The sequence below is a fragment of the Juglans microcarpa x Juglans regia genome, chromosome 7S, assembly GCF_004785595.1.
Source record: "Juglans microcarpa x Juglans regia isolate MS1-56 chromosome 7S, Jm3101_v1.0, whole genome shotgun sequence".
In the NCBI taxonomy this organism is placed as follows: domain Eukaryota; kingdom Viridiplantae; phylum Streptophyta; class Magnoliopsida; order Fagales; family Juglandaceae; genus Juglans; species Juglans microcarpa x Juglans regia.
In genome coordinates this window covers 1,682,202-1,706,853 of record NC_054607.1, presented here as the reverse complement: position 1 = coordinate 1,706,853, position 24,652 = coordinate 1,682,202, and the positions used below count along the sequence as shown (strand labels likewise).

At 34.9% G+C, this 24,652-nt stretch overlaps 3 protein-coding genes across 7 annotated transcripts; all 3 read right to left on the bottom strand.

Moving 5' to 3' along the window:
- Positions 1-3,898: 3,898 nt before the first annotated feature.
- LOC121241608 (heterogeneous nuclear ribonucleoprotein R) lies at positions 3,899-9,281 on the bottom strand. 4 transcript variants are annotated; one of them, XM_041139444.1, is made up of 12 exons: positions 8,827-9,281; positions 7,426-7,997; positions 7,247-7,336; positions 6,906-7,145; positions 6,129-6,350; positions 5,730-6,021; positions 5,321-5,643; positions 5,086-5,195; positions 4,879-4,982; positions 4,703-4,779; positions 4,509-4,608; positions 3,899-4,320 (listed from the first exon to the last, which is right to left on the bottom strand). In XM_041139444.1, exons 1-11 carry the CDS (start codon positions 9,065-9,067, stop codon positions 4,510-4,512), a joined length of 2,370 nt encoding a protein of 789 aa, XP_040995378.1. In that variant the 5' UTR covers positions 9,068-9,281; the 3' UTR covers positions 3,899-4,320; position 4,509. The 4 variants fall into 4 exon arrangements, with proteins under 4 accessions (XP_040995378.1, XP_040995379.1, XP_040995380.1 ...); XM_041139445.1 differs by having other exon boundaries at positions 3,899-4,251; XM_041139446.1 differs by having other exon boundaries at positions 7,426-7,994.
- A 667-nt stretch (positions 9,282-9,948) lies between these two features.
- LOC121241398 (uncharacterized protein At1g28695-like) lies at positions 9,949-24,287 on the bottom strand. Its single transcript, XM_041139153.1, has 4 exons — positions 24,053-24,287; positions 23,534-23,932; positions 21,328-21,904; positions 9,949-9,969 (listed from the first exon to the last, which is right to left on the bottom strand). The coding sequence occupies exons 1-3, from the start codon at positions 24,164-24,166 to the stop codon at positions 21,353-21,355; spliced, it is 1,065 nt and encodes a 354-aa protein (XP_040995087.1). The 5' UTR covers positions 24,167-24,287; the 3' UTR covers positions 9,949-9,969; positions 21,328-21,352.
- LOC121241399 (2-dehydro-3-deoxyphosphooctonate aldolase) lies at positions 10,704-19,506 on the bottom strand. Of its 2 annotated transcripts, none has more exons than XM_041139156.1 (15): positions 19,299-19,506; positions 19,027-19,070; positions 18,817-18,914; positions 18,221-18,317; positions 17,150-17,215; positions 16,190-16,249; positions 15,982-16,056; positions 15,789-15,873; positions 15,466-15,524; positions 14,795-14,839; positions 13,325-13,423; positions 12,916-12,963; positions 12,700-12,747; positions 11,754-11,834; positions 10,704-10,949 (listed from the first exon to the last, which is right to left on the bottom strand). In XM_041139156.1, exons 2-14 carry the CDS (start codon positions 19,060-19,062, stop codon positions 11,778-11,780), a joined length of 873 nt encoding a protein of 290 aa, XP_040995090.1. In that variant the 5' UTR covers positions 19,063-19,070; positions 19,299-19,506; the 3' UTR covers positions 10,704-10,949; positions 11,754-11,777. The 2 variants fall into 2 exon arrangements, with proteins under 2 accessions (XP_040995090.1, XP_040995088.1); XM_041139154.1 differs by having other exon boundaries at positions 10,704-10,965; positions 19,299-19,503.
- Positions 24,288-24,652: the final 365 nt, after the last annotated feature.

The following is a 24,652-nucleotide window of genomic DNA, read 5'->3' as shown; positions in this document are numbered from 1 at the left end:
ATATATACAAAAAATTCATAAATGACATTATTTATTGATCCAATCTTCTAACTCTTTAATATCCTCTCGTTAAATAAATATATAAATAAATAGTAGTAATGCTCGATACAATAGTAGAATATGCAAAAACTACACAATCATTTTAAAAAAGAGTTAAGTACATACTATTAAAAATTTAGTTTTTTTTTTTCAAGTAAATTCTATATTTACTCATTTTATTCAAAAAGACTGTACAGCGCTTGCGCATTCTAATATTACAAATATCATTTCTCAATAAATAAACAACTTTGCCTATATATTGGTTGTCATCTAAACCAGATCAGATCCCCCAATAATTCATTTCCTAGGCCGAAGAGTTACGGGGATATTTCATAGTATGAAATTTGTGTTCGTGTTCTCATTAGGATAATCTAGTATTCTCCTTTCTTTAATGGAAAAGTCTAAATGCAAGCATTTTGGCCACCCTTGTGCACGAAATATGACTTAACAAAACAAAAACGTTACATTTTGCGTTTTGGTGTGGGACTAATCTCACCTTCTCTCCCCTTCCCCGATAGCCGAACCTTCCATTCTCTTCTTCTCCAATTGACTGAAACACGTCCTGTAGCATCCATTTCTCTTCTCTCCCATTCCAACACGCTTCTTGCAAACTCCTACATACATTGCCACCTAAACCCTAGTTGTCTTTGGATTAAAACCTGGAAATTTACAGACCCAAAAAACGGAAAGCATGATCTGAAACTCATAAACTGGAAAATATCTATTTTGTATTTGACTTTCACATTTTTATTATTATTATGATTTTTTTCCCTTTTTGGAATAAATATTGGTTTCTTGTTGTATGACTTGGGTATACTTTACTTATACAAGAAGAAGAAAGGACGTGAGCAGAGGAGGAACGGTGGGGTTTGGTGTTGATGGGATTTCAGAAACGAGAGTGACATTGTTGACTAGATTATTACAGCCCGTAATCAAAAACCACAAACAAGAAGAGTGAAAATAAGATAGCAAATATGAGAAGGTTAGGAATTTTTCCACGAACATGTGGTCAGCATATTGGAAAGGAGCATTGGGCCAGAGAGTCAATTTAGAGGGCATTGTTTCTTCAGCTATGGTGGCAAACACAACAAAAGTTCCTTGGGTGATAGAGGGAGCGATGACTTTCTGAAATTATTTTTTGATTCTTTAGTTTTATTTTTTGGATGACTTTCTGGAATTATTCCTCATAGAAGTGAGGTTGCTGCTACTGTGCTAGTGGAAAGAGAGTAGTTGAATGCTTGGGGGAGGAACAAGAGAGCAGATGGCTTTCGTCTTTCTTTCTTTTTGTGTTTTTTTAATAAAACAATGAGCCTAATCAGTTGGGGTGCACAAATTCGTGCGCCAAATCGTCTGTATATAGCAGAATTGTTCTTTAATTAAGATAATTTGTAATAAATCAGCAAGTGCAAAAATAAGCATCACCGCAAATGGAAAAAGATCACATCAAATTCAAGTTGAAGACCTTTAAAGTGAAAAAGATAGAAGCATACATTTATTACTGTTTATTTGAGTTTTTTAAATAATAATAAATACTATAAAACTCAATACATATGTATATCTCTCTCCCTCAAGTCTAAGATCCTAATAAACAGACCTTGATCCTTGACTAACATGACTATAATGTTCATTTGGTTGGATTATATCATCGCTGTAAAATTGGTTTGAATGAAATAACTCATCCGTTTTGTTAGAATACAAAAAGAAAATGATAAATTTAATGATTAATATCCTCTCAAGTTCGGATACAAACTTAAAAGATCTAAGGTAAATTCCTACATTATTTATTGCTGCCCATAATATTTATTAGGGTAACAATAATTTTCATTCTTTTATTTTTAAATTTAAAATTGAGAGAGAGAGAGAGAGAGAGAAAGGGGTTTTGAAAAAGAGAAATGGTGACCAGCTCAGACCAGCCATGGCTCGTGGGGTGGGGCTCAAGCACCCATCTTGTGGCCACAAATAGAAGTTTTGAAAAATAAAGTTAAAATGTAATTTTTAAGTATTTTACATCAATGGTCATGAAATAAGCCATTGTATTTTCTCTCATATTTGGGAGAGAGGAATGGCTATTCTTTCATGTTGAAGAATGACTATTACTTTCTCTTAAGCTGCTGCTGCTATTCTATTCCACCAAATAAACACACCCTAAATAAATTAAACGATCAAAGGCCACATTTTGGATCAGTTCATTAAGAAAGAGGCTCGACGACTTTAAAAAATGGAGGAAATCACATCCAAGGACACAAACCAGCTTTATCTGTTCTGCAAAAGCTACCAAAAATGAAGTTTTTTTTTTATTTCTCCATACCTGATTTTTACAGTGCAAAAAAAGACCTGCAAATTTCCATAGGCAATATATCTCGGAGCATCTCCTATAGCATAGTTAGCAATAAATAAATATTGAGAGAGAGAGAGAGAGAGAGAGAGAGAGAGAGGAAAACATTTTCAAGCAATCAAAATATCACTTCATTTTACAGTGTTCATAAAAAATAAAATAAAAAAGAAGAGAGAGAGAGAGAGAGAGAGAGAGAGAGAAGAAAATACATAGCCAAATTGGGAACAAAGACTAGGACCTAAGAGGTTAAAAGAGTTCCTAAGCTAAAAAGTCTTTTGCTGCCAAACAAAAACCAGTGAGCAGAGCAAAACTGTAAACGAGATAGATAGATATATATCAGTTCTGTCAAAATAATATGAATTATTAGAATTCCTATTCAAAAACTGACATTTATTACCAAGTTCGAGTGACCCAGAGAACCCATCTGGATTTTTCTAAAAACAGGCACAAAACCCAAAACCTTGCTCTATTTCTTCTTCTTTCTTCTTCCTAGGTGGTCTGTGGGTGTATCCATTTGTACAAGTCCCTTGCGTCACACCCCTCTGCGCCTTTAGTAATTAAGAATGATAATAATAAAATGGGTATATAACCCAAAGAGTGATAAACAGCAAGAGAATACTCGCTTTGTCCAAAGTCTCACCAAGTAAACAACAGCCTTCCAATCGAGGAGGAATAGCTAATGAAGATAACTCCTAAACGAACAATCACACCAAAACTTGAGACTCAATTACTGCAGACAGTGATCAAGAAGACACTTACCCTACCCATAGAAAAGGTGAAACATAAAGGAAAATTATTAAAAGAATTTAACCCTTGATCGGACAATCCTCATCAAAGTGCGTAGTAATCAAATCCCCAAGTTTTCTCCATCAGTGTAGCATTACTGGTCTATTATGATCCAGATATCATACTGCCAATTGGGGATTGTTAAAATTCTGGAATGATGGGAATCACAATAAATCAAGTTCTCCATCCTTAACTTCTCCATTAATTATAAACTCAAAAAATTCAAGTTTCCAATGAATCCCTCACTCAGCTAAGGATTATCATTAAGACATACCAATCAGGAAAAAAGACAAGTCCATTAACAAGAGCAGGTCAGTTGATATTTCTGAAACAAAGATATATACACTCCATTAATTAGCATCCATTTAGCTTGTCTTCTACATTTCATTGGTTATAGTCTACTCAATCAGTCGGGAAGTAGCACTCCCAGTCCATATCATTCCCAGTCCATACAGTTCCCGGTCCACAAAAACCGGCCAAAACAAACTGACCCATAAGTATGTAGCAATCATGTCAAATTTTGACATAGCACCAAAGCTTATAAGCCAACCATAGAAAATCAAGGCCAACAATTCTATGACCTCATTCCCATACTTCATGGCTATTCCAAACAAGCTCAATAATTATACTACCTTGAAGAAGTAGCTGGTTAACTCACTTTCATATTCAATTAAGTTTGTATCGATTGAAAAGAGCAAGTGATCCAAAATAACCAAAATGTCTAGTAGGAGCCAAAACTTCTCCAACGAATTCAAGCACGATGATTTCCAAAAATTCCTTAACCAATTACAGAAATCTCAATCTCATCATATTTCTGTCCAGAAGAACAGATGATGCAGCATATCTCCACATTTGTCCATCAAATGCGGTCTACACAGAAAATAAAATGTGATTCATACATATAGCAGCTAAGCACTTCTTGTATGTATTCCATTCTGAATAATTTAAGGTTTCCTTACAGCATAACATTCCAACTTAGAAACTAGCACGCCAGTAGAGATTTCTAAGATGGCTTGAACCAACAGAGTGTCTTTGTTCTGTGAAAGATTGTCACAACATGAGGGCTCTTAGGCTTGTCAACAATCACTCCACTGTAAGCATCACAATGCATAAGCTTCATTTAGTTCACATCCTAGAGCAGCATCTTTTTCATGACAGATCTGTTCCATAGACAAATTCACTAGTGACCACACTGCTCGAAGTTTTACCAGCTCACCTCTTGGAATATCAAAAAGATGCCATGCTTCCGGGAAAAAGTCGGTTTCCAATAAAACAGTACTTGGGCACATAAACTATCTAATTCCTCATGTGCTTTTCCAAAGGCAATAACAACAGTATAAAAACTTACCTCAATAATATGAGCCAGAACCACCAGTTCCCCCCATGTAACTGCTGCTGCCACCCACACCACGACCAGAGTACACTGATGAGTAAGAGCTACCACCAACCTATGATACGGACCAGAAATATCATAAATACACAGAATGGAAAAAGATTTAATAGTCAACACTGCCATTCAGTTGGAGAAGGTTAGAAGCATACATCACTTCCACGGGACACATAATCACCACCATAACTCGATGAGTAAGCTCCACCAACGTCACTACCACTGAAAGAGCCTGCCAAAACATACAAAATTGGAGAATAGGATCATTACGACGAATGCACAACAATTACAAAAGTGAATGCTAAATCAGGTTACTACCAACTTAACACACCTCCTCCATAACTCGAGCCTTGACGATTGCTATAAAGCCCATGTGAATCCTGACTAGAAGCAGAAGTTCTGCCACTACCGTATCCTAGATTAGATCTTCCAAGCCTACAAACGTAACACAGTAAAGTGGGTTAACACGACAACATATCAGTCAGAAAAAGGGGACAAGAAGTAAGAATCATTTTCAATTCAAAGAACAGCAGCATACCTATCACCATAAGCATCTCCATATTGAGAAGCACTGGCCCCATATTCATAGTCTAAGCGAGCCCTAGATTGGCGGACTCCCGAATCAGCATAACGTGGGGGCACATCGTCCTAGAATTTTAAATTCATGTATCAAATACAAGTAAAAAATTGCTCAAATATGAAAGAAGTGGTAAAAATTAATATGATCTTAAAATTTAGCGTTGTAACAAGACTATATAATCAAAAATACTAACCAGTGCAGCATATGGACGCTTTGACCCAGAAATGGAGTCATAATCACGGGCACGTCCCTCGTGGTAACTTGGAGGAGGAGCAGCTCTTTCAAACCTTTGGCCATAGCCATCATCCACGTAAGCTCTCCTTGCTGCTGGGCGTGATGTAGTTCTAGGAAGATCAGAGTAACCAGGACCACGCAGAGTGTAGTCATCTCTATATGATTGCTGTCTCTCTGGGATGGCCCTAGGACCATAATATGCAGCAGCTCTGCTCCTTGGAGGAGGAAGCTCATCACGCCGACTATATTCCCTCCTCAAGCTACTTTTCGGGTATGAAGGAACTGTCCAGAAAGCGCAAATCAATATATTTATTCATACATGCAAAAGTGGGGGCCTGCAGCCCTGAGATTCAAGAAATTAACCATACCAGGTGCTCTCCTGTCATAGGGCCTAACTGAAGGAGCCAAGGGCCTGCCTCTTGTTGGCATGGACAGAACATGGCGTCTATCTCTCAAACCACCAGGTCTTTTCATGCTGGCTGGTGGGACACGACTTCCAAATCTTCTCACTCCATGTACAGGCAGAGTATGCAGAGATGGACGAATCCATGAACTCCTTGCAACTCGTCCAACCCCACGACTAGATCGGAAATCTCCACGACCAACATGCTTTCCTCTGCCTCTCTGAAGTGGTCTTGACAATCTGGCCCTAACTTTAGCCTGAAATGTGATCATAACTATCATACAAGCCATGCACAACTGATGCCAGCAGGTATATTATTGAGAAATACTGAAAATATCCAAAGCTCTTAAGAACTAATACTAACCTTGCCGTCTCCTTCACCCAACTCCTGATTGTTAATGCTTTTAGCACACGTCACTGCAGCATCATGAGTGGTAAATGTGACAAAACCAAAGTCCCTTCGCTTGGCAGATGGCATATTCCTGGCGAGCTCAATCTTTTCGATCTCTCCGTGTTTCCTAAGAACCTCTCGAACACGTTCTTCATCCCATGAAGCAGGCAGACCATCCACAAATACAGTTTTAACCTGTATCTTAAATTAGGTTATCAAAAGTTCCAAATATATTTGCTAAGCACATTCAATTAAAGGGTATAACAACACCATGCGATTCCTATACCTATTAAACTGTTTTGAACTCTAAATGAATTTCTACCCAAAAAAAAAAAAAAAAGCAGAATACCAAAGGCTATAATCTTTTTTGACAGGTAATCAAAGATTTTATTAAAAAACTCAAAAAGGCATTGCCAAAGTACACATACCAAGGCTAGATTTAACAAATACTAGAAAACCCAGAAAAGGTCCTCAAAATGCAAGTTTAGAGAACTTCACACAACTTTGTCCAAAAGATAATGTACTTACTAAAAAATAGATTCTGTGACGATAGAATAGATTAATGCCAATATCCAAAATCCATTCCAAGAGACAATTATAAGTTCCAATTACCCAAGCCACAATGTTACTAGCATCCCTAAAAGCTTAACACGGTACATCCATGATAAACAACAAAATCTTAAATACAGCCAATCTGCAGGAGCTGCAATCACCCTAACAGAATGCAGAAAGTTGGACCCAAATGATTACCTGTGCCATAATTTCATCACCAGGGTCAATGAAGGAATCTGCAAAAGAAACCTTTGCAGGCCTATCAACTCCAAACACCACATCTCTCTTCTGAAGATGCTTAAAGGCGTCCATTGCATCTGAATGAGATGAAAATTCCAAAAAAGCAAACCCCCGATTCATTCCCTCATTGTTACTATCTTCAACCAATGTCAAATCCTCAACATTCTCGACCCCATAATGTTTCAACTTCTCCTTCAACTGTAACCAAAATTTATAACCAAACAGTCAGGCATGTAGCAACTCTTCTTTTTTTTTTCATAAGAAAGCGTTTAGCAACTCCTGCTAAAGAATATACTTACGGCTTCTTTTGTCCATGTCTTGCATATGTTACCCACGAAAAGGGTGTCACTGTCTTGACTTGGACTAACACCACACTGTTTCCCATTAATCTGGAATTGCAATCATTAACATAAATACAATTTACACGGAGAAGACATAAGTTCCTATTTCAAACTACAAGAAGATTAAAAAAATTTACCATCGGGTGTTTGAGCTCAGTAACAGCTCGTTTTGCTTGCTCCACAGTTGCAAAACGCAAGAATGCAAAACCCTTATTCTTCTTAGTCTGAGGATTCATCATCAGCCTGACTTCAGTAACCTCACCAATTGCACCAAAAACTTTCCTAAGATCCTCCTCAGTTGCATCCTTGTCCAAGCCACCAACAAACACTTCAAACTCTTTACGTTTGCGCCTCTCTTTCACAACTTCATGGTGCTCCTCTTCGTCTGCATCAACCAGTGTAGCATGCTCTTGCTCCTCGCCAGCATGCTCACCATCCTCTTCGCCTGTAAGTTCTTCATGAACATCTTCCTCCTCAACCATATCACCCTCTCCTTGTCCTTGTCCTTCTTCTTCTTCTTCACCAACATCCTCCTCATGTTCTTCTTCCCCGTCATCTCCCACCTCCTGAACATCCTCTTGTTCTATTCCCTTCTCATCATAATCAACCCCACCATATTCTTCGGGTTCATATTCAGGGTCATTATCCTCCAGTTCCAACCTTTCATCTTTCTCATAATCATCTACAGACTCCTTCACCTCCTCTTCTACTGTCATGAAATAAGGGTATCCAACCCAGTCAAATAGGCAAGAAAAATAAGTGCAAGGAAACGCATAAAGCAAAAATAACATAACCCACAAAGATTGCTCATCCTACATAGTATTTATACGATTATAGCCATCCAACTGTTATCCTAGGCCCCAACTTATCCAAAAAAAAAACTGTTAACCTAGGCCCCCACAAGAACAAGAATCTCAAGAACAAGGAAAATAATAGCACATGATCTCTTCATAGTCACTAATTGCTGATCAAACACGCTACATGAGTAAATGCACAATCAGGATTAAAAAAAAAAAAAAATCAGCTCCTTAACCATGAAAACGGATAAAAAACCACAAGCTCCAACTGAACCATTCTCATTGAGAGCCTTTCTGCTCTATCATTCTCTCTTTCGTAAATTAACCAAGGTTTACCTTATTGTTAAAAGCTTCAAAAGGGCTAGACAAACGAAAAATTTTAAACGTTAAATTTACACCAAATAAATACGAGATGCAACAAATTGCCCACCCTTCAATTCATCTATTCACAAATACTATCACAACTAAATCGAGTCCAAAAAAAAAAAAAAAAAAAACGTAAAATCCAGACATAAAAGTTACAGAAATTTCTCTTACCAAGACAATTTTTAAATAAAAAAACTATACGCAAACAGGGAAAACGAGTATTGAATCTGGAGCAATTTTTTTTTTTCTATAACCCCATAGAGAAACGCTAAATCTGTGAACAAGTCCAGCAAGTCCACCGGACACACGAAAGGAATGCATAATAATTGTAATACAAATTTCCATATCCAATTCGATGGCCCAAAAGAAACTTACTTTTAATGGGACCCGACCCGTTCGCATCCGGTTTCGCCTCCTGTTCGAGATCCAGCACGACTGGCTTTTCCACGATCTTGACTTCCTCCACGACCGGAGTCGAGACATCCTCGACCTTCACTGGATCTTCTACCGGGGCCTCCGGCAGCTGAGTCTGGACCTTCGAAGTCCCTCTACTAGCTTTCGGCGTTCTCTTCTGCCCCGCCGATGCCGCGCCCCTCTTCGCCACCCGTGGAGGCATTGTTTCACAATTAAGACGAATATAAATGATACTTTTGAAACCCTAATAGAGCTGGGTGAGAACTCAAGGAAACCCAAATATTGAACAGATTACGAATAGAAATAGACGAAAGACAGAGCTGATCCCTAAATTGAAAGTCGGAATGGAACCCTACGAGAGAGACATGCAACCCTAACAAATGGGAAAGCCTGGAAAAGTAAGGTCGGTTTGATCGAGAAAGTCATCTTATATCAATTTTCTCAATTTTACTCGTTTAGTTTAGTTTAAAATTAAGAAGGTGGATAAAATATTATTAAAATATATTTTAAAATTATTATTTTTATTTTAAAATTTAAAAAGGTTGAATTTTTTATTTTATTTTATATAGAAATTTGAGAAAATTGTAATGATAAGATGAAATAAAATGAGATGTTTTCTGTAAATAAATAAGATTAAATTTTTATATAAAATATAATTAATAATTTAATATTTTTAAATCTCAATTTAAGTTTTTAAATTTTAAAATAATAATAATATTTTATTCAAATATTTTTTTAATCTAAAATCATTTCTTCTCTATACTATCCAAACCAGCAGTATAAACGTCGGGTTATATTGAATTCTTCACTCGGACTACAAGGATACGCTTTGAGCGGCTATTCGAAATCTTCACTTGTCTACTATTCGAAATAGTAATGCTACGTTTTATAAACGTAATTTCCTCTCACCGTATAAACGTGGTACTCTCCAACGAAAAAAAAGAAACGATATTTGCAATAAGCTTGCAAGTATTGTACAATTTATTTTTAAAAAAATAAATATAAAATTCACATTAAAAAATTAATTTTTTAATAATAAATATTATTTTTTTTCAAAATAATTACACAATATTTATACATTTAACGACTGTATGTAACACTACTCTTTATATTATTATCGTAATTTCCTCCTACTTTTTATAAACGTGATACTTTTCATCAAATGAGAGATGTTTTTATCAAACAACTTATAAAAATAATATCATTTTACATAAATATCCTCGTTTTAAGATGGACGGTGCTAGCGGCCCCCAGAGGTAAACAATGGCATACCGCTAGTTATAAATTTTTTTGTTCTTTTTATTTTTATTTTTTTAACATTCTTAATCATTAAGAACAAAATAAAAAAAACATATAATTTTACTAATAATCACTACCTTAACTATTAAGTAAAAAATAAAAAAATTAAAATACATGAACAATAAGTTTGAAGAACTCTACTATCATTTTTCTTTTAAAATATGATTATATAAATAGTTGTACATGTATCACTATTCCACGATGATCATTTACTTTTTTTAGAAAAAAATTAAGAGGATGATGGATAACATCACCTCATCTTCATGGAATAAAAGTAAGATAATTATGTTACATTTTATATAAAAAATGTGATAAAAGTAGAAAAATAAATGTGGTGCAAAGCCGATGATTTAGTTAGGAGCAGAAATAGACACATCAAGTTGACGACAAGATTTAAATAGACACATGGCAAAACTTTATTGATACGAGGTTTTAGTTTTAAAAATTTTTAACAAAATCTTGTCATGTCAATTAAATGAAATGTATGTTTTGCAAACAGATTTCCATATAGAAGAACATATCATATGTGACACCTGCAATTTAATAAAATAATAATTTCGTTCATGTTTAGACAATTCAACCACAACTGAATTATTGTGGGGAGAATAATTCATAAATAAACTGTCAAAAAAATGTTTTCAAATTCCATGTAAAAACTCATAGAACTTCATGCAAAACCAAAGACAACAGTAAGTGAAGACAACATATAGGTTATAGATTTATCTTCTACCCATTTCTGTGTCAGCTTCTTTAACTAACTTTCATTCTGGTCTGCATCCTTCAAACTGCAAACAAAGCAGCCTAAAAAAAACATATATCAAAACTGGGTAAATGGCAGAATTTCAGGGATGGCATCAGATACCAAAGAATTGCAGATCAAGTTTGTACACAGCTAGCATAAGTTCCATGTAACGTTTCATGTTGGCAAGCGTGGGACTGTTATGTTACAAGATTGTGTGGGTCATGTAAACAGACCCCCTCAGGTTCCTACATCTAATTCCCTCCAGCAAAAAGCAAAATGAGAGTCATCAGGTCACCAGCTACTTCTATGGATTTCAGTGGTTGCATGATCTTGATAAAGGAATTAATAAATTAAAACCATACGAATTAGTTTTTTGTTTTTATTTTTTGTTAAAAAAAAAACTAGTCTGTGTTTTTACATCATTATTTGTTTTTTTTTTTTTTTAAAAAAAAGGTTTTACTTAAGCCAAGAAAAGCCTAAGGAGTCGAAGAACTTGAAACCCTAGAAGAAACACTAAAAGTAAAAGCAAGACAAATTCTGACATAAGAAAGGCAATGAAACTCCAGTAATAATCCATTTATTCTAGGTCACACTCTTTATAGTCTTGGAACCCTCCAAATCATGAACCGTGATTGATTGGTTTGACTTAGAATAATTTTTTAGTATCTTAAGTATTATATAAGTATATGTATGTATGTATGTGTATATATATATATATATATATATTTAACGGTATATCTTCTTAAGTATTATATCAGACAAAACAATCATAATTCTAGCAAACAGGAAAAACCAAAGAACCAACAACAACTAAAAAAGGGAAAGAAAAAAGGTTGTATGTACTCACCACTGAGAGAAGCTTTTAGTCTTTCTAATCATGAAATGGCGTGAGATCAATGTTAAAGTGCTGCTTCCCCTTGCTTACCCTCTACAAGATGTGAAAAGAGGAAAACACATACGTCAATATTGAGCTTTTGGTGAGTGGAGGGGCATTGTTAACTTAGTCCCAGCTAAAAGATTCTGAAAGATAGACTTATATAAAAAGGAACTCCTAAAGATAAAATGAAAATTGTGTATTTGCTATTTGCCACGACAGATTGCATTATTTAATTTGATTTTACATACAAAACCGATTAAGTATATTTTTGTCATTCAGCAACAACGGAATTAAGTTTATGGTTAAATGAAAACAGCTATTTCTAGAATTTCATGAGATGAAACTGTCTCGGGTTTCATATTTTTCCGTAATATTGGCTCCAATTTTTGTAGTGCCATCCAGCCAGTTATGATAACAAATGACTCGTGAATTTTAGTTAAGTATTCCAATGTCATGCAAGAAAGGATGGTGGCAAACGTGAAATTCAGTGTTATATGGTTCCATTCCTTGAGTCCCTAGAGACCAGATACAATATAGGTATTTGGGCATTCTACTGATTATCAAATCTACCCAATATAACACATATGTATTCTATACTACAGAAGATATAAGAACTCTGCACCATCTAAAACCATAAAGTAAGAGCGTAACATCATAAGCTGAATAGTCTAATCTATTAACAATGTATTTCAAGATCTGGTCAGCCGCCCATATGACAATGACAACTGCAGCAGTACCAAGATTTCAACAACCACATGCACACAACATGACTCAGATCTCATGCTTCCCATGTACATGCATTGCTCAAGAACAGAGTTCTTCTCCATTAAAACACAAAATTATAAAAATTATCACTCATCACAAGTATGGCAACAGACTTATAAAAAAAACTCAATGAGCATAGCAACAGACTTACAGCGATTGCCACAAGCTCTTCCAGAAGTTCCTCCAGATGACGCAGAGGCTATTTACAAAAACAACCAAATACCAACCAGTTCAGAGCTTCAATAAAACTCTTCTTGATAAAATAATAAAAAAAAAATCTCTACATACGGAAGAAACCTCAAAAGGGAGTAATGTCTCATAGAAAAGTTCCATGAATCCGTTAAGGTGTGATATAGATAAAACTCACCCATTGAGTGGGACCATCACATGGCGCATTCAAGGGATCATCATGCACCTAAGCACCCATAGAAGTTCTTAGAAAATAATTATAACAACAATAACTGCAGCAACAACAATAACAACAACAATGCAATGATAACAATGGTAATAATAACAGCAGCAAAAAAATGACAATGCCATACTTCTAAAAGCTAAGGCTGTTCATAATTCATATCGCACTGATGTGACTAAGCATTCAAGATATACTAGACAAAAGAGAATATTTACTGAAGACAGTTCCTCCTTTCTGGCATACTTGAAGAAACTCTGTTGACATGCGCAGTAGGTATTGCCTGTAACTTGATTACTAACACCCAAACATTCTAGTTTCACATGGACAGAAATCAGCATAATCAGCTTTCAGCAGATTCCCCTACCTCCATGAAAATTCCATTCACTCCAACAGCAACTGCTGTCCTTGCAATACATGGTATCAGTTCCCGAAGACCTCCACTGGCAACTCCTCCACCATCCAACTATACAAGAAAACAGATGTTTAACCCCTTGATTTGGGAAAAAAGGAAAAGCAAAAGCAAGTTTAGGAGATGACATCCTACTGTAATTTTTTTATGGCACTAAAACGGGAAAATCTTGTCACATAAGAACAGCATAGAAACATGGCAATGAAAAGCATGACATAAAATTGAATGCTCCAGTTAGGGTATCAGTACAAACACGGAAAGGAAAACATTATTGGGCACAATTCATGCCGTCAAGAAGATATTGGTTTCATATGAAAGACTTGAATTGAAGAGGACGATACCCTACACCCTGAGGCTGTAAGCTTAACAGAGGATCAAATGCTTTTTTTCTTGTTCTTGTTCTTTTTTTTTTTTTTTTTTTTTTCCTTCCTTTTTAGAGAAGTCAGGGGAATGTTAATTGAACATTGGCCATCAACCACGAATGGTAGTGATGTTTGGTGTGGGGATACTGTATTGTCTCGAGCATTCCCGATTGTTTTCAGATTGGCGACTAATAAGCAAGCTGCGGTGATACTTAATCAGCACCATATTGGCTTTCCTTGGAAGCGGATTTGGAAGGCTCATGTTCCGTCAAGGGTGGCTTTTTTTGTTTGGACAGCAGCAATAGGGAATATTCAGACTATAGATAATTTGAGAAAGCGCGGAATGATTGTTTTGGATTGGTGCTTTATGTGCAAGAAAGAAGCGGAATCAGTGAACCATCTACTACTTCATTGTGAAATGGCTAAAGTGCTGTGGGATGGTGTGTTTGGAAGCGTTGGGCTGTGCTGGGTTTGCCAGAAGCAGTGGTTGATTTCCTAAAAAGCTGGACCAACTTTCAAATGCATACTTGTTCCCAAGTGGCAGCTGCATGGAAAATGATACCCTTGTGTATTATGCGGTGTATTTGGTTGGAGAGAAATGAGAGGTGCTTTAATGATCGGGAACGCAATAGTGATGCATTATGGAAGTGTTTTATAAGCACTCTACTTTGCTGGTTCTCTGCTATTGTACTCAAGGGTGGGGCTGTAAATGAGTTCTTGTCGTCGTTTCTCTAAGTTTTAGAATGTAACTAGGTGTTTCTTATGTATACTTCCTGTGTACTCGGGCTTCGCCTATTTCATTATGCTTAATAAAGTTCTAACTTATCAAAAAAAAAAAAATCAACCAAGAATACCTAGAATATTCATTTTTTCTTGCAAGTATCCCTATTACAACATAAAACCAGTATATTATATTCTAAATGTCTATATTCTTTTCCATAAATGATTGCCCACGTAGGCATATATGAAACTGATGCCATTCATGATTTCTCTTTCAAGATGAATAACAAGGTCCTCTACATAATCACAGAGAAGTAGCTGCCCAAATCAAGATTATCCACACCTTTTTCCCAGCAGGCTGTTGCAATGAGTGTGTGACATCAGCTACCTGTAGTGGAACACATAATCAGATTGGAAGGTATTCCATACAATGGTACACATACACACATGCATATATAGGCAGCATAGAGCAAATATCACTGAGCATGCCAATAAAAAAACAAGGATTATGTCAAAGGAATAGATCTTTGAAAGCATGTGCAAACTAAGGATCATTTTAAACAATCACTTAAATGTCAAAATTTTTAAATGCGCAGCATCAGGTGAAACCAGCTATTGTTCCTACATTTTAAAAAATATATGCATACATATTACGATAGTCTTCCTAACAGTTCCATCTAGTCTTTTTAGAAAAAAATTTATTGATATGGAATGTAAGATGTAAAAATCAGAGTTATTGAAAAGATTACGAGCCATCTAAGAATATGTCTGCATGTGCACATGCAACGCTCTCTTTTGATCTGATGCGGTTATTCCCATCGAAAAAAGATATACATTTCTGTTTAGTTTACCAGTTGAAAAGTTGATGCAAAACTAACACGGAGATGGATTGTATGTAAGAAAGAAAATGGCCTGAATCTTCACCATACAGTTCAAAGCCTATTTAGAACCCTTTTTTTTTTCATAAGTGTGGCCTATTTGGAACCTTGAAGGTACTAAGCAAGTTTGACTTACAACAGGACAATTGGCCTCTCTTATCCATTCTAAATTGCGAGGATCAACAATTAAATCGTCTGCAAAACAACAACCAGGTATATGATCAAAGCGGCAAGTAAAATTTCAGGAATGCATCAATGACTTGAATCCAAACTCCAACTACAAGCACCATTCATAACCTTATGAAGTATAGAGCAGTGTTAAATTATCAAATGTTTTGAAAGAAAATAAAGGACCCAAAACAAATTATATTAGCTTCCAATTAAGCCTTTATTGCAGAGGGACTGCAACTAACACAAGCAAATATTCTATGCATTTGAAGCGAAAACCAGAAAACTTACTATAACCAAACATAGTTCCTCTTTCACAAACCATCACATTTGGATTTCCAGCCAATCTAATCTTCTCGGCAGAATTTATCATGACCTGAAAAATACGAAAAATGTACAAATTAGAACAGTACCATATTGAAGCATAAAGGCTTTATGCGTGTCAACAGAGGTTCTGATTTTTCAGGTTGATAAAAATACTCACAGAAGGAGCACAGAACTGGCCTTTCTTAATATTAACAATTTTTCCAGTCTTCGCGGCTGCAACTAGAAGATCTGTCTGTCATTATAAGAGGTAATAAATAAGGAACATTTTTTCATGTTTTGGATTAGAAGAGGTCACATGTCCATTAAACTAGAAAATTTTTCTGATCAAGGATGGACACCAAATGTTCATCTGAAAAAATGTTAACCTGACGGCATAAGAAAGCTGGAATCTGAATAATATCTGCAACTCTGCCAACTGGTTCACACTGGAAAAAGATAAAAACCTTATTAAATTGGGTCCTTGATTGTGAACAACACCAATTCCAAACTTTGCAGGTTATTTATATTGGCAGTAGCTTTTCCTTAAGAAATATAGGTGTCAACAATTCATGCAACCATGCCAGAAGGCTTTAAGTTACTGTCTTTAGTTTGATTTTAAGATTTATCAACGTAGAGCTTTCATTCGTGGCGATAGCAAGCAACTTTCAAATGAGCAAGATCCACATGGTTTCGAAGGATATATTATTAAGTGTCTCAGGGATAAAGCATTTCCTTAGAGAGCCAGATCTGGAATTTCACGATTTTAGTCTTGTTAGGACTATTTCCTCAATTGTATTGATCTAGAATACTGTAGAATTTCTAATGGTGGATATTGCACAAGTCCAAAATCAAGATTTCCTACCATTGAAGTACAATACAACATTGGTCACAGCTCTTTTTTTCCTCATTTTACACAAATAGATGCATAGACTTAGTCATACAGGTATACAAGCACAAATGCTCCTGAGGTACACAACTAATCCAGTGAAGTTTTCACATCAATGCATTTCCTTGTCTTTTATTTTGGCCCTCCTCTTTCCCCTGTTCAATTCACCGAGACTTCATCTTACATAAAGAAACATGCTTCACTCTTATCATCCCCAAAAAGTCATAAGATGGCTATTATCATTTGCTTAGGGAAGATCATGAAATACATATAAACACCTCATCGTGAAAGCAGCAAATAATCAGGATGAATTTGGATATTATGCCAAATTATTATCCAATATTGATTGAATAAGAGTATACATCCAGTCAACACATATGGCTGCCGCCATATGTAAAGAGATATCTAGGTAGAAATAAAACAGAAGGAACGAGGCTACCACTAGAAAACAAAAGCTTGCCTGGATTGCTTCGTGGACATCAGTCACTATAGGAATGTCATACGCTAGTTTTACCTTCTCAAGTATCTGCAGATAAAGAGTAGAAATAAAAAGAATTTTAATCTTGGAATTTTACCGGGTTTTCAATATTAAATCTCAGTGTAATTAATCCATGTACAGAAAGAAGATAATGTTCTTCCTTTTTACTCAAGAAAAATACTATTCTAGATATGCAATCATGGTTCCTATGCAACCTATTAGAAACCATTTTTTAATGAATACTGTATCATAAATAAACATAGAAAAACTGCAAGACGCATAAAAATGCATCGAATCACCCAGCACTTTGTTGAAACTCAAATTAGAGCCTACATTTAATTTCTTAATTTCATATCCAATGTTCATGGCTATCTAATGTATATCACAATGGCAATAGTAATCTGAGCAATGTGTACTTTAAACTAATACAAGTGATACACAGACATTTCAACCATAATTTTTATGAAAGAAACTTCCAGACCTAAAGATGACAGCACTCAGCCTTACCTGGTGCAAAAGGATAATGAATTGACTCGATGTAAACTTCGGCGGCTTTGAAATATTTGTTATTGTTAAATGATCTGGTGTTATATGCTATATACAATAGGCATGCATTTGCACCTATACTGGTCTTAATATTCATGGATAGTTCTTCCTTTGTCTATATACATTTTCTTCTAGAACATTCTCCATATTTCACAAAATATCTCTAATTTCATTTACTGCTTCCTGAATATAACTTCAACGAGCAGATCCAGCCTTTGTTAACTGCACGTATCTTGCAAGTTCTCAATGAACTCCTCTCTCTGTTTTTTTTTTTTTTTTTTTTTTTTTTTTAATCGGTGATGAACTCCTCTCTCTGTTACCATATAAAGTTTGTTTGTTGTCCTAACATTTGGGAAGTAACATCCGAAATTTCAAACTTCATTCCTACAACTTCAAATGTGTACAGATATTGCCTTCCATTATGTATGAGACATCCGGCAGTATCAAGACTCAAACCTCAAAAATAACAACACGTGAGAACAAAGTAATAATAACTGCATCCAAAACCTTCAAGCCTTCAATCATGCCAGGGCCTCGAAATGATTTTGAGGATGTTCTGTTAGCTTTATCAAAGCTTGACTTGAAAACCAGAGGTAACCCAACTCTACATGGTTCAAAAACAAACTCTGTATCAGAAACTCTACATGTTTAATTAGCAATCAAATTGAATCTCTTTAGCTGAATTTCTTGAATAGAATAGATAAAGAATATAATTTATTTTCCTTTAACTTGTAGAAAGCTACTAAGAAAAAAAACAAGAGGTACAACTTCAAAGTTCACCTTTTTGGATGTAATACAGTTGAACATACAAGCGAGTATCAAGGCCATTTTGGGTGTTCTTTTTATTATAATTCCATTAATCATTAACTAAATTAACGAGTGATACAACTTTCATGTCTAGTGTACCATTTACAAGTAAAAGTCCTATGTGATACAACTTTTAAAGAAAGATATAATTCTGTATCTACGTAGAACAAAGGCAAAAGTTGTAATTTTTCTCAACCAATTTATTTCTGTATCAGAACAAAACTACGCCATTTCATTCAAATGCATTACTTTCCCGTTGCAGACGACAGATCAGATCAGAAATAGAGGAAGCATACTTTGATGCAACAGTCTTTATGTGCTTCGCCATTCGTAGAACATGTTCCTCAGATTCAATTACATTGGGACCCGCTAATAAGAAAAATGGCTCCGCTGTCTGTTAAGATTTGCAAAATCAAATAAAGTATGAGGATTTCGTCTTACATGAAAATGATCCAACACACGTCCTTTTCATGAGATAGCCAGTCAAAGAAGCTAACAATACAAACCTTGAGCTGATTAAATAGCACTGCCGATGAATCCATCTCCTCCACTATGCCAAGATACAAGAGAAGCAAGAATTCAGAATAAAATAAAGAAAAACGAGAGAGAAACTTCAATGAAGCCAAATCTTCGTAACTATTTCTGCATTTTCTTAGCAACCAACCAGAGTATAAAGCGAAAAAGAAAATTCGGTGATTTTTGTCTATCAGAGTGAACACGATCTAAGAGCTCTCTTTGCGGCGCAAATCTGAAGAATAGAAATAATATCAGTCCATACCTGATTGATCCGATGCGCGAGCGAAAGAGAGAGGGGGGGAGAGAGAAGAGACAGATCTCGCTGGAGTGACAGAGGGAGCGGTCCAAGTAGAGTCAACAGAGTTTCACCAACAACGAAATGACAATAATGTCCTTGCGTGCTCTCTCTCTCTCTCTCTCTCCCCCCCCTCTCTCCCCGAATGCACCTTCGATTTCCATAGTGAAATTGCACTTGAGTTTGAGTCATTGATTTCTTTGTTCTTCTTTCTTCTTTTTAAGCAGTGCAGTGCATGATCAGGCTACAATGGTTGTTATCCATCATCTATGGTGCTGTGTTCTGTCTTTAATGCGCTTGGCCCTGAATTTTCCAGCCGGCCCCCAACATTCAACCGTGCATTCTCTTTTGTTGCGAGTTTTCCCTCCGGCCACCGGACAATGAATTATGAATGTTCCGCTCCTCTCTCAGTTATTTCTCAATACACTGTCGAGCCCGTTTCTTCCGGTGAGTAATTCTATCGATTTCCAAGGACGCCGAGCATGCGATCGGGGAACTAACGCTGTTCACTGATTCTGTATTTTATTGCAGAATAAACTCACACTACACATGTCGTTTATGTAGAAGTAAAATCAGGCATCATCTGTTGAAATCAAGGACGCTTGTGAGTCATGTACAACTGCTACCCTTCCATCAATTTAAATCTTAAATTTTAAAAATATCGTTGCACAGAATTTTAGAATAGGTATGTCTTCAGATCTATTCTTAATAAAAAATAATTTTATTCGTAAATTTTATATTTATTTATATTTTTTAAAAAATTGTACAGAACTTACGTATCTAGAAAATTAGAACTATACAAATAAGTTTTCTAAATTTTATCATTTCTAAAGATATTAGTTGGCGTGAGACATTTTAGATTCCGTTTGAATAGTGAAAGTATTTCATAGTATCATTATAATTTTTTTAAATTCTTACATAAAATATAATAAACAATTCAGTTTTTTAAATCTCAAAATAACACTAATATTAAAAAATAATATTTTAACAATATTTTATTTAATTTTTAACTTTCATCTAAAATCATCTTATTTAGGAGTGGTAATATGTGACACGACCCATTAACTCAACATGAATACGATAAGATAAAAACGGATTATGATTTAGCCTTATGATAACGGGTTCAGATAAAAACGAGTTGACCCGTTAGGACACGATTGCTTAACGGGTTGATAACGGGTCAACTCGTTTTGACCCATTGAAAAAATTAAAATTAAAATTATACTCTTACACCTAAAAATAAAATTGTTGGCATTTTAATTTCGACATTTTTATTATTTGAATTGTAATTTTAGACTTGTAGTTAGTTTTATATTTTTTATAGATATAGTGATTTTAACATTTATATAAAATTATATTAAACTTAAATAAGTCAAATGGGTTAATTTCGGATATATTCAACTCATTTACATAAATGAGTCAAAACGAGTTGACACGATATGACTTGTTATGTTAACGGATTGTGTTAGAGTTTGAGATTTTGATACGATAAGCTTAACGGGTCGGATTAGGAATGACCTACATAGTATAATATATATGTTTTGACATGATATGAACACGATCCGTTAACAGATTTGACACATCCAATCTTATCTTATCTCATTATTCAAAAGGCATCTTAAGGAATAATTGACTTATAGAGTCATTATATTGTAACTAATAACTATACTCTTTATCTTAGATCATATATGTCATTAACGTAACATATATTAAATAGCTTTATATATTTATAACTTAAATAACAATCGTGTAAAATGTTTCATATGAGGCTAGCCTAAGAATGAGAAACTTTAAAGACATTGAAGTACTCTATTTGTATTTGCTCTTATCGAGACTGAATACAATAAAGAATTTTTTATTTACAAATCGATGTGCAAAGACACTACTTACTATGAAACGATCAAAATACGGACATGCATATGCAAAAAAAAAAAAACAAAAAAAACAAATTCTACTACAATGATTTAAACAAACTGGTCTTATTTACTTTTGCAACAATATTACAATTAATAAGCAGTGTCTCATACAAGGCTACTAGTCTTATGTATACTACGTACTGATCTCCAAGAATTCCAACATCCAAAGTGACCCGACCACACCAAGTTTGCTGTCACATTGGCCAGCCTTTTATAGGAACTAATCTTCTTGAATCGTTTCCAATCACGAAGGACAACCTTCAAGTCCTTAACCTTGGCATTAATGCTCCGACAACAGTTGGCATGGACGGTCGTCACTGCCCTGAAATCCTTGCTATTCTGGCAAAACCCACTAAAATAAAGGGTGTCCAGGAACCTTAGTGTAAGGTTTAGTTCTCTGATTATGCCACCAGCTTGTATTAGGTTTAGGAGCACATCCTGCTCTTTTTGTCCCGTGGAGTTTTCCTTCATGCTGTACCATTTGTCAAACATTGCTATCGTCTTGTTGCTCGATCGGACATAGTAAAATCCGGTGTTGATAAGTTGTTTTTCCGGCGATGGATCGCCGAGAAACACGTCGGTGCTTATTTGGAGATCCTCGCTTTCGTTTTTGCTTAGCCTTAAAAATGGGTTCCTTAACCACATTACATCAGTATCCTGTTACAAAAAATATATATCATTAATTAGCTTATAGCCACAAGAGATTAAAATATATATCTTCAAAGTAGAATATTAAGAATTTTATTTGCGATAAAAATGATGATTTTTTATTTATTTATTTATTTATTAAAGTGAGTTTGTTGTAAATAATTCTTTATAAATAATCATTTTTATAGTGATTATTGTCGCCCAAAGGCCACGACAACTTCCGAATAATGAATAGTTGAAAGAAACAAATTTTTTCTTTTGGGACTGCATGCATGCACAGTTATTAGAATGCATTTTATTGGGCCATGCATAGTGAAGAGCCGAATACCAATCATTCCATTCAAACATGCACATACAATAAAAATGAAAAAACAAAAAAAAAGATATTTGCAACGCAAAAACCTTACAATTCATTTAGAAAAAATAATAAATACGGATTGATTTACATAAAAAAATGCCGATCGAATCCAACAACAATGTTGCAATAATTGGGTGATCATGGTAGCTAGCTGTCGGCAACAAAAAAACTATTAGCTAGCTAGGTCATGCAGCATGCTATACCTTATATATATATATATCCTTTTCGACATATGGTCTGAGAATTAAATGTCCCCACGTTAATACTTTTTTTCTTTAGTCGTACATGAATATACTAGCGAGTCATGTGAGTATAACTTGTTCTAGAGTGGTGACATGAGTAATAGTACTTATGCCATTAGTATGTAATTCGAAAAATTCTGCTCATTATCTTTTTTTCATTCTCTCATCATTTCATGATATGATATTAAATGATAAGTTCATAAGTAAAATATAATAAATAATCTCTAATTATTTAATGTCACATTATAGATAAAAAAATAGATGATAAGTAACATTACTTATGTAATTCAATTCCCTCTATTCTTATAGTATGATGTTCATGGAAACTTAAAATGCATGTCTTCACGTCAGCCAAACCACACGACACTATATATATATATATATATATATATATATATATATATATATATATTAGAGTTATTATATTCTCAAATCGATGTATATAACATACTATTTACATCATTTAAATGATAAAATTTAATTTATAATATTTAAAATTTAAAATTTATCTATCAAATCAAATTAAGTATTTTATTATGTATATTCTATTATTATATACACTGATTTGATAATAGAATTTTTCATATACCTATTACCACTAAACTAATACCCTTGTGGTCACCAATTCCTTCATTTAAAACCAAATTGAACCAAACAAAAAATTAATCCGACCTGCCGTTGTCTTAAGACATAAAGTTCCTGCATGCCCAAACAAAACCATCGCAATGACATGAGTTGGAGGGATCTATGAATTAGGTCTTTTGATGAATATAAGTTACTATTCACTTCATACTCTATATTTAACAGTTTTTTTTAATAAAATGTCAGACGTAAGATAATAAATAGTAATTGATAAAAAGAATGATTCATGAGTTAATGTTTCATGGGAATGTGAAGATGTTCACCGCCATCCCATGAGCCACCACTACTTCTCACTGGCTGTGCATTATTTTACTTTCAAGACTTTTGGGCCTCTGGCACTGATATTTACTGCATGCCGCACTAAAAACAAAAAAGTAATAGCAATGTCGCACTTACCGTAAAGATGAAGCTGTAGCCACGCTTGAGAACTTCCAGGAGAAAATGGGTTCTTCTCCACATCATTTTGACGAAATCGTCGGACATGTAAATCTTTTCTCCCCCAAAATCCACACCGTCTGTCTCCAATCTGTAGCAGTTCAACCGTCGAAAAACGCAGCGATCATAGGCTGTCTGATCTACGGCAACGAGCAAGAGGTGGTCAAGCAGTGATCTAGTGTCCTCCCCAAGCCAAAAGCTTTCGAGGAACAGGTCCAGCATGGTGGTGTCGGCTCCCACGTCTTGCTCCGCGTATGCCTTGTTTACGATGGTGATTATTACCGTTTTGTTCGCCATTGAAGCTTTGGATAGAGCTTCTTCGAGGTCATCTTGATCATGAGGAGCATGAATGTCGGTGGTCTGCGCGAGCGCAGGGATTAGTACACGAGATTGACTTAATTTCTAAGCAAAATTCTGAAAACCCATGCATGTTTGTGGCCGGAATGAAGAAACTAGAAGCGGGAATGAATGTATACTTACCGTGTTTGAGGAATCGTTTGTGATGGAGGAAGACCAAAGAAAGAGATAGAAGACTCCAAAGAAGAAGAACAAGAGCAGTGCAGGATTTCCAACAGAGTGTTTTGCATAATCCATGTGTCTACTAGCCTTTTGGAAGAATTGATGTGTTTTTTTTTTTTTTTTATGTCTATATACTATATAGATTAGAGCATAGATCAAGGTTTTTGTCGGTGTAAAGATGTAAGAGAAGAGAGAGGTGGGTTAGGTAGAAACTCATTCAATATGGCTGAGGAGTGAGTCCGATGGACATTAATTTTCTCATGCCTAATTTTATCATACGATATACGGAAAATAATTTTTATGAATTTAAAATTATAAGTATAAATTTTAAATAGATAAATCTCTTACAAATATTTTGTAAAAATATAAGTTTCACTAATAAATAATAGTTATGTCAAAAATATGTAACTTGGTTGATATAATTCTCAACTTTTAAAATAGAAATAAGGAATTTGAAACCTCCATCCATCAAATTAAAAAGATAATAATAATAAAGAATAGTTATTTTTATATATTTTTTAAATAGAGTTTGCCTGATTTATATGAGACTTATTGCAAATT

Coding starts and splice junctions, on each gene's coding strand:
- LOC121241399 (XM_041139156.1), bottom strand. CDS start 19,062: ATGGATTCATCGGCAGTGCTATTTAATCAGCTCAAG. Junction 18,318..18,816: donor ATAAAGACTGTTGCATCAAA/GTATGCTTCCTC, acceptor TGAACCATGTAG/AGTTGGGTTACCTCTGGTTT. Junction 15,874..15,981: donor GCCAGTTCTGTGCTCCTTCT/GTGAGTATTTTT, acceptor CGTATTTTTCAG/GTCATGATAAATTCTGCCGA.
- LOC121241608 (XM_041139444.1), bottom strand. CDS start 9,067: ATGCCTCCACGGGTGGCGAAGAGGGGCGCGGCATCGGCGGGGCAGAAG. Junction 4,983..5,085: donor GGAGATGCTTATGGTGATAG/GTATGCTGCTGT, acceptor TTACGTTTGTAG/GCTTGGAAGATCTAATCTAG. Junction 4,780..4,878: donor AGGCTCGAGTTATGGAGGAG/GTGTGTTAAGTT, acceptor ATGTTTTGGCAG/GCTCTTTCAGTGGTAGTGAC.
- LOC121241398 (XM_041139153.1), bottom strand. CDS start 24,166: ATGGATTATGCAAAACACTCTGTTGGAAATCCTGCACTGCTCTTGTTC. Junction 23,933..24,052: donor CAAACGATTCCTCAAACACG/GTAAGTATACAT, acceptor GCGCTCGCGCAG/ACCACCGACATTCATGCTCC. Junction 21,905..23,533: donor GCTACAGCTTCATCTTTACG/GTAAGTGCGACA, acceptor TTTTTGTAACAG/GATACTGATGTAATGTGGTT.